The following is a 14,633-nucleotide window of genomic DNA, read 5'->3' as shown; positions in this document are numbered from 1 at the left end:
GCGCGGGCAGCGGCGGGGGATTGGGCCATTGGGGAGGGAGAAGACGAATAAGTTTATTATAAAATTAGTATTAAATACTTCAATATCCAAATAAGTTTATTATAAAATATATTCTAGGTTTAATATAATGATGTTTATTACACATCATAAAGATTAATGTTTTTTTTAAATATTTGGTCTTTGACTCTAGACGTATGACATGTATATTTTTGACAGAGAAAGTATTTTTTTCAAAATACTATCATATTTATTGAAATATACATACTGCCCTCCACTCACCTGGCCTTCTATTTTTTTGCGTGTCCTCTTGTCACTCCGTCTGAATCGGTGTTGGCAAGAAAATTTGACGTTGGGACTGAATATGCGCGCGCGCGCACACATGTGTGCATGTTCGTCCCGACATCAAATTTCTAAACCTAGACCCTAAACCCTAGGCTGCAACACTAAGTACACAGGTCGAATTTTTTTAGTGTCCTCTTGTCACTCCGTCTAAATTGGTGTTGACAAGAAAATTTGATGCTGGGACCGAACATATACATATATATATATATATATATATATATATATATATATATATATATATATATATATATATATATATACACACACACACACACTGCAACACTAAGTACACAGGTCGAATTTAATCCCAGTTGAAAACCGGCTTTTAGTCTCGGTTTTTCAATTAGGATTACGGATCTGGGACGTCACGCAACCGGAACTAAAGCCCTTCCTTACCAACTCAACTACACACCACATGTGACAAAAATACTAAGCGCTCTCCTTTTGAATTCACCCGAGGAGAACCTTTAGTCTCGGGTGAGAGACTTTTAGTCCGGGTTGGTGTTACCAACCGGGACTAAAAGGTCACCCTTAAATCTCAGTTGGTGTTACCAACCAGGACTAAAGGTTAGAGGACTTTTAGTCCGGGTTGGTAACACCAACCGGGACTAAAGAATGGCTTTTAGTCCTAGTTGGTGTTACCAACCGGGATAAAAAGGGTCTTCGGTGCATGTAAAATTTAGACTCGGGACTAATGCTCATATTAGTCCTGAATCCCAACACAACCGAGACTAAAGGGTGCGAACCGAAAGTTATTTCTCTACTAGTGCAACTCATCTTCCTTCTCGTTCATATTGCTCTTCTTGTCTTCCATTTCTCTTCTCTTCTCCAACCCATCATGTCTCAAACTTTCAAGATCAAAATTGATAGGTGGGTCAAGTTAGGCTGTATTTGATTTAGCTTCTGAAAAAATGTCTCTGCTGTTAAAAAAAACTGAAAGCCAACTAAACAGAACCAAGCTGCTTTTAAAAAACAGCTACTTTTACGGTGTGCTGGGAACCAAAACCCCGCTACTAACTCCTCTGAAGCAAGATTTTCATTCTTTTCGAGACGAAGGAAGTAGCTCAGTAGACTACTGACAATATTGTTCCAATCCTTTTTTTCATCTTGATACCGTCTATTTCTTTTAAATAGCATCAGACTGAAAATGGCCATTGCCCTCCACCCTCCACTCAATTGGCCTTTCATTTTTTTTTTCGCACGCCCTCTAATTATCTGGTGCTACTGCGTCCAAGTCCAAACTGGGGTTGGCAGCAAAAATTGACGCCAGAACTTGCTGTTAAGGCCAAACATGCATATGTAGGCCGCAACTCAATCCTCCTCCTCGTTCACATTGCTCTTCCTATCCTCTATTTCTCTTCTCTTCGTCAACCCATCATGTCTCAAGAGTGGCGTGATTATGAAACAAAACATGGTGGATACAGCGGAGAACTACGGCCATGTTTTCTATAAAAGCCCCATCAAGTTCACATTATTTACACAGAAATTATCACCACCCTAGCACCACCCACGCCCACTATCGCTTTTACCTCATGTATTTACTCTTTGTCATATCCAAAATCTTAATCATCGGACATGTATTATTTTACCTTATTTAATTTTAACCATTAGTTAATCTTATTTTTTTCATCTAGATCTATGTCTATATCTATATCTATATCTATAGCCACATATATATCTCTTATAAAAGCAAACCCCTCTGTCTTTCAATCTCTGCACGTAAACTATCCACGTGTCATACTCCACTAAGTGCCTCATCTATATCTATATTCTGTATTTCTATATATCTATTTATATCTATATCTCTTATAAAAGCAATCCCACTATCTTTTCAATCTCCACACCCAAACTATCCATGTTTCATACTCCACTAAGTGTCATGTCATTACCTCTAATAAGTGCTACAACACCTTCCACTAAATGCAATTACTATTTTCATTATTTCAAATACCTGTTCGCTTTGCTGAAAAGTCAGGCTAAAAAATAATGTTCGGTGATTTGTTGTGAGAGAAAAACATTGTTCCGTCGCTGAAAAAGTACGGCTGATAAGCTAAGCGAACGGGGCCGAGCATCCACATTGTACTATTGATTTGGTCGTACATTCTTCTATAATTTGATTTAATATTTAAATGTGTTATTTATTTTTTCCATTAGCTTAACTAGTTTTGACAGAATAACTCATGCAAATAGTGATAAACAACCATTCAAGCAAGCAGTCTACATCAGTATTCACTAGCACATGCAATCATGTCTTCATTAAAACTATTCACATCACCAAACCACATCATTCTAACTTATATTTATTTGTCCACGTAGAGTGCTATATCATCTACTAACATATATTATGATACTTATTTGTTTATATAAGTAGATATGATCGAATAGTATTGTTTCATCTGTCATTTCCGTAGCAACACGTGGGGTATTCTTCTAGTTTTGAACTACAAGAAAAACATTAATTATGAATTAATTTTCATTTTTGTCTCATAATAATCTTTTTACATTTCAAACAACCATATTACAAATTGAAATAGACCATATAAATCAACCGTACACCCACTATAAAAGTTTGATTTCTTTCATCCATTCCAGAAAAGAAAATAGAAGAAGCAGTTTTGCCACTTCTTTCACCCATTCCAGAAAAGAAAATAGAAGAAGCCATTCGGATAAATGACTTTTAAAGGATTTCAGCTCTACAAAAAAAAATGCTTCCTCAATAAAATCAAAATCCCAAGTCGTTTTCTAAAGGAGGTGCTAAATAGGCTTTGTGGACAGGTGGCGAGTGGCAACCACAGGCATGCATGGTCCGCTACGCCAGCACGTTCTACACCCACAATGGTATGAGTCAACTTCTTCAATAGCTCATAACACATGATATTATCACATGATCTTGGAATGTGTACATAAGCCTAGCTCTTGGTCACATGATCTTGGAATGTGTGCATAAGCCTAGCTTTTAACCAAGAGTTAACTTTTCTCTCTCTTCTATTAAAATATGAAAAAAAAATGCTTGTGGAGGTATGACCCCCAAGACTTGGGCCGCACCATCGGAGGTGGCCCCGCCCACAAGATCAAGGCGTGCACGGCGCTGCTCGGCGTGCACCGTAAGACATTGTATAGTACCAAATAGGATACTTTACTTGTAACCCTGCCCCTCCAGAGTATATAAGGAGAGGCAGGGGTCCTCTACTCGACATCATGTATTCAATACAATACACCAAAGACACAGGACGTAGGGTATTACGTCGATCAGACGGCCCGAACCTGTCTAAATCGTTGTCTCTGCGCCTTGTGTCACCATCCGGTTCCTGATTACGCGCATCCCCACCGACAAATCTACCATCGTGAGATACCCCTTGGTGGACTGCTGAGCATATTCTGTCGATAATTGGCGCGCCAGGTAGGGGTGTGCGCTTTATCCATGGCGAGCCAGATGGATCTCAAATCAACAACGCGTTCTCGTCGTCAATCTCATGGAGATCCATCCCGGTCCACGACGATGATTCATCGCTGCTACACCAGTCCCTGCGACAGCAGATCCGATCTCGGAACCACCTCCGAGGTCGTCTTCACCAACAACTCACTGTTGCTGCTCTCGTCAGCCCTCGCCGACCACTCGCTGCCGCTGCCCTCATCAGCCCTCGTCGACGACTCGCCGCTGCTGCCGTTGTCGACGACTCGCCGTCGCTGCCCTCGGCGGCCTTCGCCGACGTCCCTCGCCGTCGACTCGTCGTAACCGCTCGGCGGTCTTCGCCGACATCTTTCGCCGACGTCCCTCGCCGTCGACTCGTCGTGACCGCTCGGCGGTCTTCGCCGACATCTTTCGCCGACGTCCCTCGCCGTCGACTCGTCGTCACCGCTCGGCGGCCTTCGTCGACATCTTTCGCCGACGTCTCTCGTCGTCGACTCGTCGTCACCGCTTGGCGGCCTTCACCGACATCTTTCGCCGTCGACTCGTCATGACCGCTCGGCGGCCTTCGCCGACATCTTTCGCCGACGTCCCTCGCCGTCGACTCGTCGTGACCGCTCGGTGGTCTTCGCCGACATCTTTCGCCGACGTCCCTCGCCGTCGACTCGTCGTCACCGCTCGGCGGCCTTCGCCGACACCTTTCGCCTCACCCTGGGTGTTTTTTCACCGAAAACCGAACACCGAACCGAACCGAAACTGAACCGAAAAGTCGACAGTTCGATTTTTCGGTTCGGTTTCGGTTTCCAGTTCTGTGTAGTTCGGTGTTTGGCTTCGGCTTTGGTTTCTACGCCGTACCAAACCGAACTACCGAGAAACCGAGCTGTTGCGCTGAGCCGCCGAGCGACGGAGCGAGTGAGCGCTGAGCGCCCCAGCCCACCAGGCACCGACCCACCACTGACCCACGGCCGCACTCACAGTCACTGAGTCCCGCACCACGGCACCACTTGTCCACTTCACTTCCCCAATTCCCCGCATCGAATCGAGTCGCACCTCTCGCACCCTCGCAGAGCCTCGCTCAGTCGCTCACCCCTCGCACTCTCGCTCGGTCGCTCCTAACCCTAACCCTTCGCCCCTTCGGAGGCGCGGCAGGCGGCTAGCGGAGCACCCAGCAGTCCAGGGCGCTAGGCAGCCAGCAGCGGGGCACCACCGTGACCCCTCGCACTCTCGCTCGATCGCTCCTAACCCTAACCCTAACCCTTTGCACCTTCGGAGGTGCGGCAGGCGGTTGGCGAAGCACCCAGCAGTCCAGGGCGCCAGGCGGCCAGCAGCGGGGCGCCACCGTCGACCGTCGTCAAGCTCCTCAACCACGGCCGCAAGAACAGAGCAGTCCTCCAATGTAAGTCTTTAGTTCTTCTTGTTCTTGCTTAATGCCTAATAGATCTTAATAGTTCCAGATGTCTAATAGATTCAGATGCCTAATAGTTCTTCTTGTTCTTGCTCCAATGTAAGTCCTAATAGATCCAGATGCCTAATAGATTCAGATGCCTAATAGTTCTTCTTGTTCTTGCTCCAATGTAAGTCCTAATAGATCCAGATGCCTAATAGATTTAGATGCCTAATAGTTCTTCTTCTTGTTTTTGTTTTTGTTTTGATGTCTTGTAGATGGGGGACACTGAAGAAACAGTGGCGCATCTGAATGTTGAAGTGAATGAGAATGAAGTTGTAAATGGGGAGAATGACAAGCAGGATGAGCAGCAGCAGTCCAAGGATGGAGAGGAAGTGAGAGATGAGGAAAGCAAGAAAAGGAAGCCCATGGTTCCAAGATCAGATGTTTGGGAACACTTCAGCAAGATCAAACTTGATAATGGGGAGGAGAGAGCCAAGTGCAAGTACTGCGGCAAGCAACTCTGCTGTGACACAAAGTTAAATGGTACGTCCTCCATGAAGGCTCATTTGAAAATCTGCAAGAAGAATCCTCATAAACCTGTAGTAGATAATCAAGGTACTTTACAACTACAACCTAGCCCTAGCAATAGTAGTGTTGGTACTCTATCTACTTGGAAATTTGATCCTGAGGAGTTAAGGAGGAGTTTTGCTGAGATGATAATAGAAGATGAGCAACCTTTTGTGTTATCTGAACGTTCTGGCCTTAGAAAGTTTATGTCAAAAGCATGCCCATGTTTTGTTTTGCCATCTAGAAGAACAATCACTAGAGCCTATGTGAAAGTGTTTGATGATGAGAGAGAAAAACTTAGGAAATTTTTTAAAGACAACTGTGAAAGAGTTAGCCTGACAACAGACACATGGACGACTAAGAACAGTCATAATTACATGTGTGTTACAGCACATTTTATTGACAATGAGTGGAATTTGCACAAAAAAATTATTGGTTTTTTCTTGGTTAAGGGCCATAGGGGGGAGGACATTGGAAAATCTTTAGAGAATTGCTTGGCTGACTGGGGAATTGAGAATGTTTTTACAATAGCAGTAGACAATGCTAGTGCAAACAACACTGCAATTAAGTACATGCAGAGGGTCCTGAATGAATCAAAAGGCTACGTTGCTGAAGGAGAGTACCTTCATATGAGGTGTTTTGCACATATTATCAACCTGATAGTAGGTGATGGGCTGAAAGAATTTGATAGATCAATTTGCTCGTGTTCGGGCTGCTGTTAAGTATGTTAGGAGTGGACCATCTAGGTTGGTAAAGTTCAAGAAATGTGCCGAGTTAGCTAAGGTTCAGACCAAAGCATTTTTCAACCTAGACGTCTGCACTAGGTGGAACTCAACTTACCTGATGCTACAAACTGCACAAGAGTATGAAAAGGCCTTTGAAAGGTATAGTGATGAATACCCATACTATAGTCTAGAGTTAGAGTGAGAAAGCACCAGGAGTTCCAATCAAATCAGATTGGGAAAAGGCAAGGAAAATGGCTCAATTTCTTAAATACTTCTATGAGCTGACCCTCCGTGTCTCTGCCACAAGTTGCCCAACATCTCACACATACTTTCATGAGATTACTGATGTTTTGGTTCTGCTGAGACAATGGTGTCATAGTGAAGATACATTATGTAAGGAAATGGGCCAAAAAATGTTAGTGAAGTATTATAAATATTGGGGAGAGAAGTATGGAGAAAGGCCGGGGGATAGAGAGAAGAGAGGAGAGAAAGACAAGGGGGATCAATTGCTTAACATTGTTATTTTTTCTGTGTTGGTATTGATCCTCGGTTCAAACTTTCTAACTATGTCAAGATGGCAACTATGGTAATGTTTGGTGATGAAATAGGTCATAAACTATGGGCAACAGTCAACACTTATTTTCGTGCTTTGTTTGAGGAGTACAGAGAACTGTATGCTCCATCTCCAAGTGACAAGGTGCCTGCTAAAACTGAAACTCAAGAAACACCAGAATTTTGTTCTAGATCGATGAGCTCCATAATTGCACAACAGATGAGCAATAGGGGGAGTGCCAATACCACTGTGAAGTCTGAACTAGACAAGTACCTTTCAGAAGATAATGAGGAGCTTAGTAAAAGTTTTGACATTATGAAATGGTGGAAGAACAATGCTACTAGATTTCCCATAATGTCTCGTATGGCCCGTGATCTTCTGGCAATTCCTATCTCAACAGTAGCCTCTGAGTCAGCCTTCAGTTCGGGTGGAAGGACACTTGATGATTTTAGGACATCACTCACACCAACAATGGTTGAGCGACTCATTTGTACAAATGATTGGCTTCGTGGAAACAACTACATCAGTGTTGAAGAGGACACAGAAGCATTGGCCAAGCTTGAGGAAGGTAATTTTTAATGCTAAGTCTAAGTTGTTATCATTTCTATTGTTTATCTTGATAGCTTATTGCAGTAACATGACTACACTGAGTACTAACTAAAACATAATCACTTATTGTAGAAATTGGTGCCCTGGCCATTTCTAAGGATAGCACTACTGCTACTGCATCTTGATAGCACTACTGCTACTGCCCAATGGCTGGACGCCTGGATTACAGGTGATGCACACAGATCCTTTTGAGGATCATAGAAAACCTTTTGACATGTGTATGATTGACATATTGATTTATTCATGAAAATAGTGCTTTTTCACTAGGTGCAAGCCTTGCACTGCTATAGTGCTATCTGAGTATTTGTCAGAATAATTTGTTCAAACTTTTAGCATGGCAATGTAGGCCGCAAACCAAACATTTATAAATTGAACTTCTCCTTTCCTTTCAGCTGAGCTTTGTAAGCATGCAGTGTCCTGACCTCATTCACATTGGGTGGTGTTTTTTGTTTGGTATAGGACAGTAACTGATTTTGCTACTATTATTATTTTTAAGACGTTTATTTTTATATACAAGGACCAGTTCAGAATAAACTTGAGCCTTAATGCATTGATTTCATATTTCAGTGGCTACTTGGTGTTACAACTTTCTTCTTCCCTGGTGCTTCGCCAACAATCCGGCGCAAAATGCTCCCATGGCACATTCGCGCTGGGCTTGTTGTCTACATACTGGCACTGCTTGCCGCAGAGGCTGGACACATCCTGGTGGCGCCATAGAGCATTCACCGCTGATGGAGCATTGTTCTCTTGCAGTCTTGCTGTTGTTTATGCCTGTTGGCTGGAAGTCTAGAAATTTGTAATATTTGATTTGATCATTGAATTGTTATCAAGAATGAACTGCAAATTTGTAATATTTGATTTGAGGATTGAATTGTTAGTCTTGAGTCTTCAAATAATGTCTGTTGCTCTAAATCCTGTCAAGAATGAACTGTTGTCAGTTAAATCCTGTCTGTTGTTTTCTTCATCGGTTTATTCGGTTTTTACCGAAAAACCGAACTAAAAAACCGAAGGTTTTTGGAATTTTAGTAAACCGATCGGGGGTAATTTTCTGGAAACCGAAATTTTGGAAAACCAAAAAACCGAACCAAACTCGTCGGTTAAAACCGAACGCCCAGGCTGACTTTCGCCGACGTCTCTCGCCGTCGACTCGTCGTCACCGCTCGGCGGCCTTCGCCGACGTCCCTCACCGTTGTCTCGTCGTCATTACTCGGCGGCCCTCACCGACATCCCTCGTCGCCACCGAGCTGCAAGCGAGCTGCCCGCGTCGCCGACCAGATAACGTCATACGTCGCTGACCAGGCATTCTGTCTAAAGCTAAGTCACGTTTTAATATTCTTCTAAATATTCTCCAATCTCCGTATATCGTCATAATATTTCTCCGAACTGTTTTCTTCATGTTTGCTCTCCAAACGATTTTTCGAACCCCCGAACAGTCCTGTTGATGCTCGGACGCCTCCAGAGACGGCCCTGTCTCCGGCTCCTCCCTACACGTGCTACGGGCTCCGCGCTCTGCGTTATGGGTAGTCAGCAGCGGCTCCTTGGTCACGCCTGTTCCTCCTACACGTGCACGAGCTCCGCGCTCGACGTTATGGACTATGGGCTAGCTAGGGCTGGAGACTCAGCTACACACTAACTGTTTGGACGGTTTATATTAAACATAAATATATTTTCATGCCAACTAATCACCGAACTGCATACGCTGTTTCATCACCATTGCTGATTTTTGTCCAGAGTTTCTTTATTTGTACATCATGTACTACCCGTTCTACATATTTGTATTGCAGGATCGTCGTCCAGGTGATCGGACCACCTGGTGCTCGGGCTTCTCCTCCGATCAACTGGTCGGACCGCTTGGTTTATGGACTCCGTCGCCAACCAGTTGATCGGACCGTTCGCCGGTCGCTTCTACTCAATGTTCACTTCGCCGCCGACCAGTCGACCAGAATGTTCGTCGCTCGTGCTTCATCGCCAGTTACGTCGGTTACTCCTCGGCCCTCGGATTCTTCGTGCTCGAGGACTAAGTGGGCACACTTCACCGCACGGACGTCGTCAGCTACGTCGGTGCTCGGACCTCGCCGCCTATGCCGGGGACTCCTCGATGCTCGGATCTCGCCTCCTACGCCGAGGACTCCTCGGTGCTCGGACATCACCGCCTACGCCAGGGACTCCTCGGTGCTCGGACCTCGCCGCCTACGCCGGGTACTACTCGCTCCTCGGTGCTCGGTCATCGTCAGCGATGCCGGGGACTCCTCACTCCTCGGTGCTCGGTCATCGCCGCCTACACCGGGGACTCCTCGCTCCTCGGTGCTCGGACATCGCCGCCTACGCCGGGGACTCCTCGGTGCTCGGACCTCGCCGCCTACGCCGGGTACTCCTCGCTCCTCGGTGCTCGGTCATCGCCAGCGATGCCGGGGACTCCTCGCTCCTCGGTGCTCGGTCATCACCAGCGACGCCGGGGACTCCTCGCTCCTCGGTGCTCGGTCATCGCCGCCTACGCCGGGGACTCCTCGCTCCTCAGTGCTCGGACATCGCCGCCTACGCCGAGGACTCCTCAGTGCTCGGACCTCGCCGCCTACGCCGGGTACTCCTCGCTCCTCGGTGCTCGGTCATCGCCAGCGACGCCGGGAACTCCTCGCTCCTCGGTGCTCGGACATAGCCAGCGACGCCGGGAACTCCTCGCTCCTCGGTGCTCGGACATCGCCAGCGACGCCGGGAACTCCTCGCTCCTCGGTGCTCGGTCATCGCCAGCGACGCTGGGAACTCCTTGCTCCTCGGTGCTCGGTCATTGCCAGCGACGCCGGGGACTCCTCGCTCCTCGGTGCTCGGTCATCGCCAGCGACGCCGGGGACTCCTCGCTCCTCGGTCATCGCCAGCGACGCCGGGGACTCCTCGCTCCTCGGTTCTCGGTCATCACCAGCTACGCCGGGAACTCCTAGGGTGGTCGGACATTGTCGGCTACGTCGGGGACTCCTCGGTGCTCGGATCTTGCTACGTCTCGTCGGTGTGCTATCAAGCTGCTCCATGCTGTTCGGATCAGGGTGCTGATCTTGGGCAGCACGTCTGGGGTCTTGATACGTGCATGTCAGACGACGTCGGCAAGCTTTTAGACTTATTTTTCTCTGACCCTGCTACAAGATTCATTCATCTTCTAGCAGGCTCGGGGACTAAGTGGGCACACTTCACCTTGCGGTGAATATGCTTGTTCTCATCTCGAGGCTACGCCCGGGGACTGGCTGCCTGCTTGGCTGGTTTTCTACTTTGTGATCCTGGCACCACGTGACTGCGTTACCTACTGTCAGGCTCGGGGACTAACTATGGGGGTATGGCCTCCAAGACTTGGGCCGCACCATCGAAGGTGGCCCGGCCCACAAGATCAAGGCGTGCACGGCGCTGCTCGGCGTGCACCGTAAGACATTGTATAGTACCAAATATGATACTTTACTTGTAGCCATGTCCCTCCAGAGTATATAAGGAGAGGCAGTGATCATCTACTCGACATCATGTATTCAATACAATACACCAAAGACACAGGACGTAGGGTATTACGTCGATCAGACGGCCCGAACCTATCTAAATCGCTGTCTCTGCACCTTGTGTCACCATCCGGTTTCTGATTACGCGCATCCCCACCGATAAATCTACCATCGTGGGATACCCCTCGGTGAACTACCGAGCATATTCTGTCGACAATGCTTAAAGCTAGCTTACGAGTCACCAATTGCGGGCGCCCTGAAAAGACGAACAGAGTTAGTAATGGACTATCTTTGCACCGAACTGTTATGCTCCCGCATTAATTAACAGTATAACATAATACTAACATTACACCAGAACTCCAGAAGTAAACTGAGGCCGCAGCTGCGGAAGAGCAGCAGCTGCAGCATACAACTCAAACAAACAAACATCTATTTACAGGCACCACTTTGCCAGCAGACTGCACAAAAGAAGACACCTGCAATTCTCTCCATGAGATCAAGAGTCCGGACCATTTTAGGGAGCTCTGCTGTGCACCGGACGCCACTGCCTGTTCCTTCCTCTTTGGTCTTGCTGCCAGCTGCCGCTCCTCTGCTGCTGGCCCTCGGCCTGGTTCCTCTGCTTGAAGTACCCACCACCACCGCCAGTGCCGTTCCGTTTCCTTCCAAACCCAGAAGAGTAGCTCGGATCCTCCGGCTGCCAGTACCTGTTGTTGGATGGTCCGCCATGAAAGTTGTTGTTCCAGTTGTTGGGTGTGTAGTGGTTCTTGCTACAGTCACGCCAGCTCGGCTTCTCCAAAGGAGCACCCCAGCTGGTGTTGCTATTATTGCCCCATTTATTGGAAGATTGGCCTCCCCAAACAGCCTCAGGTGTTACTACATTGGCCTGGCCTCCCCAAGTCGTGTTGGGTGCAAGATTGGCCTCATAGTCCCACTTATTGACTTCAGCCGGCTTTTCTATGAAGACATCCCAGTTTCCAGATCCATTCTGGGTGCACTTGTTGTCTGCCCCGGCGTTGGCCCATCCTGTGGCCGGGGCGGAATTATCATCCTCAAATGGTAACCCTACACTATCCAGCTCAGCAACCAACTCTGGGTCGAGTTTGCATTGGTGGTCGACCTTGTCGATGTACAAATCAGGGTCGTCCAGCAAAGGAATGTCAGAAGGCTTGCCATGATAGTTCGCCCAGAACCTTGCCTTTGCGTTCTGGAAACAATCAAATGCCTCTGAATCATCCCAGGGCTCATGTTTATCGAATGGTCCAACATATTGCTTGTTTTCACAGAACCTCTCCCAAGTAATGTCGCCAACGTGACGGCAGAATTCCCTTTCCCATAATGGGACTGGGTAGTGACCGTCTTCTGCACATATGAAAAATGAGTATAAGAATTAATGGTAGCAGCACGGTAACACGGAAAGGCAAAAGATACCCTAAATTATTGCATTCAGATTCAGTAGAGTGGAAGAAAAAGAAAACATAAATAGAATTCTCTTATAGCTCCACTGTGCAGATTTGGAAGATATCAGACTGAAATTTTAGGATTAGTTCAAGTAACCTGGAAGAGAAAATGCCTTTTTTTTATCAAAATTTTCAAATTAGTTCAGTAACCGTGTAGAAGCTGAATACCCCAGAGATAAAGCTTGTTACAATCCTCCGTGTTTACGACCACAGAGGAGAACATCTGAATCCATCCAAAACAAAAGATAAATTTAGAATCTATTGTGTGGTCATTCAAGGTGCCTTCTAGGCAGATATGCCCTCCAGAGTAGCTCCTGTGTTTGTTACGTGGCAACATAATACTACGTTATTTGTGGTCAATCTTTTGTTTTACTCATATTTAATCTCAATCCAAAGTAGCTCCTATGAATCCTGCGGTTATCGAGAATGATAAAGAAAACGCTAACCTTAAAACCAAAATCATATCCCTAAAGGCTATAACTTAGCTTATACATATAACCCAACATTCTAGGATTACTAGCTTCTGAGCCCATAGCTGTAAAGTTTTTATTTCATAAGCCAAGCTCACAATGATATGCCCTCATACAACACTCGAGATAGGATATGAACCCATTAATTGTATGAATGGTCTTTCATTTCCTTTTCATTCATATGAATCAAAGGTGTGCAGGAAACATTAGACAATTACACTACACACATGGCATGCTAAATAAAGGGAGCGTTCATAATTCTTGCCAAAAGAGTTTGATCCTAAAATGGCAGCATTGCTTCTAAAGGCAAGTCTATATCTCCTACACAACTGGACTCATCGTGTCATGTATTTAATAATATAATTAGTATGAAGAAAGTGAACATGTGTCTTCCAGGAGATCACAAAACTTTGAGGTCAGATTGCTTGAGAAAAAAAATACAGACACAATGAATGGGACGAATAGTAGCAAACAATTCCATTGGCAGGCATATCCAGTATTCCAATGGACATCGGTTACTTAATCAGAGCAGGGCAATCGACTAGGCGTTACGACAAAGTGCGCAAAATGACAAAGTATACAAATCAAAGATGGCGCGAAAGGCACCAAGAGAGCCATGGATTCGGAAGATCCCAACCGTCGAATCCATGGCGCGCAACGGGCATTAAGTATTTTTGAAGTCGACCTGATATATAACAGCAGAGACTAGCACTCCCATGCATCTTCAAAATTCTATATGCACTGTGCAGACTGAACTGTTCCTGGAACAGATTATCTGAATCCCCACCTGTACAACACCGCTATCTTGCAATTGCAGTGCCCTCCCAATCAATTCCTATTCCCCAAAAAGGAATGCCTCTACCTCCAATCCAACAGATGTGATAGTCACGCAAAGATAGCATTTTTTTCTGACATTTCAATGCGCAATGGAAAGAACAATCCGTACACATGAGAAAGCAAGCCTACAGTGACAGGCAATAACTCTGATTGCAAGCTTCAATCAGTGTCCAAATCATCTGACCAACAAAGAATCGAGGAGTAGATCTAGACATCGAACGAGTTTTAATCCGATCGCAACCTAAGAGACTACGGACGATACAACCCAAATCGGAACATCGGGTTCAGACAGAGAGAGGGAGGAATCCGTCCGTACCGTAATCAGGCGGAGGCGGAGGCCAAGGAGGACGCGAAGCGCCGGCGGAGCGGTCACGGTGGCCCGTCACGTACCGCGACCGGTTCCAGCCCCCCATCGTAAGGAGGACGAGGTGCGCCCCGCCCGCAGCTCGCCGAAGAGACGGACGGCACCGGGCGGAGGCAGACCCAATGGCGAGCAGCCGGAATCTATCTACCTGTCCCTGTAAGAACAACAGGGGGGGGGGGGGGGGGGGGGGGGGGGGGGGGGGTTGGGTTATATCGATGCAGCCGAGAGCAGAAAAGGCAAAGGGAGTGCTGCGGGCGCGGCGAGTGCGCGTGGCATGAGGAAGACGAGACGAGACACCACGCGAGCCTGGAAGTGAAACTGAAACGTGCGCCGCTTTAGGTGCACTCGTGGGCCGTCGCGTTTGGTTGGGCCTAAAAAACCAGGCCTAGTAGATCGCTGGAAACGGCAAAACGGGTGGGCCATCGGGACTGACTCTAGTC

The 14,633-nt window shown here is 46.8% G+C and overlaps 1 protein-coding gene across 1 annotated transcript; it reads right to left on the bottom strand.

Moving 5' to 3' along the window:
• Positions 1 to 11,335: 11,335 nt before the first annotated feature.
• LOC136508224 (uncharacterized) lies at positions 11,336 to 14,351 on the bottom strand. The gene is made up of 2 exons (XM_066502869.1): positions 14,146 to 14,351; positions 11,336 to 12,424 (listed from the first exon to the last, which is right to left on the bottom strand). Exons 1-2 carry the CDS (start codon positions 14,240 to 14,242, stop codon positions 11,580 to 11,582), a joined length of 942 nt encoding a protein of 313 aa, XP_066358966.1. The 5' UTR covers positions 14,243 to 14,351; the 3' UTR covers positions 11,336 to 11,579.
• Positions 14,352 to 14,633: the final 282 nt, after the last annotated feature.

This window comes from Miscanthus floridulus, chromosome 15, assembly GCF_019320115.1.
Source record: "Miscanthus floridulus cultivar M001 chromosome 15, ASM1932011v1, whole genome shotgun sequence".
Taxonomy (NCBI): Eukaryota; Viridiplantae; Streptophyta; class Magnoliopsida; order Poales; family Poaceae; genus Miscanthus; species Miscanthus floridulus.
The sequence above is the reverse complement of the archived record's forward strand: the minus strand, read 5'-3'. Positions and strand labels throughout refer to the sequence as shown.

Excerpts from the sequence above, each read along its gene's own strand:
- LOC136508224 (XM_066502869.1), bottom strand. The coding sequence starts at position 14,242 with ATGGGGGGCTGGAACCGGTCGCGGTACGTGACGGGCCACCGTGACCGC. Across the intron at positions 12,425-14,145 it reads TCCGCCTCCGCCTGATTACG|AAGACGGTCACTACCCAGTC; the intron begins GTACGGACGGAT and ends TCATATGTGCAG.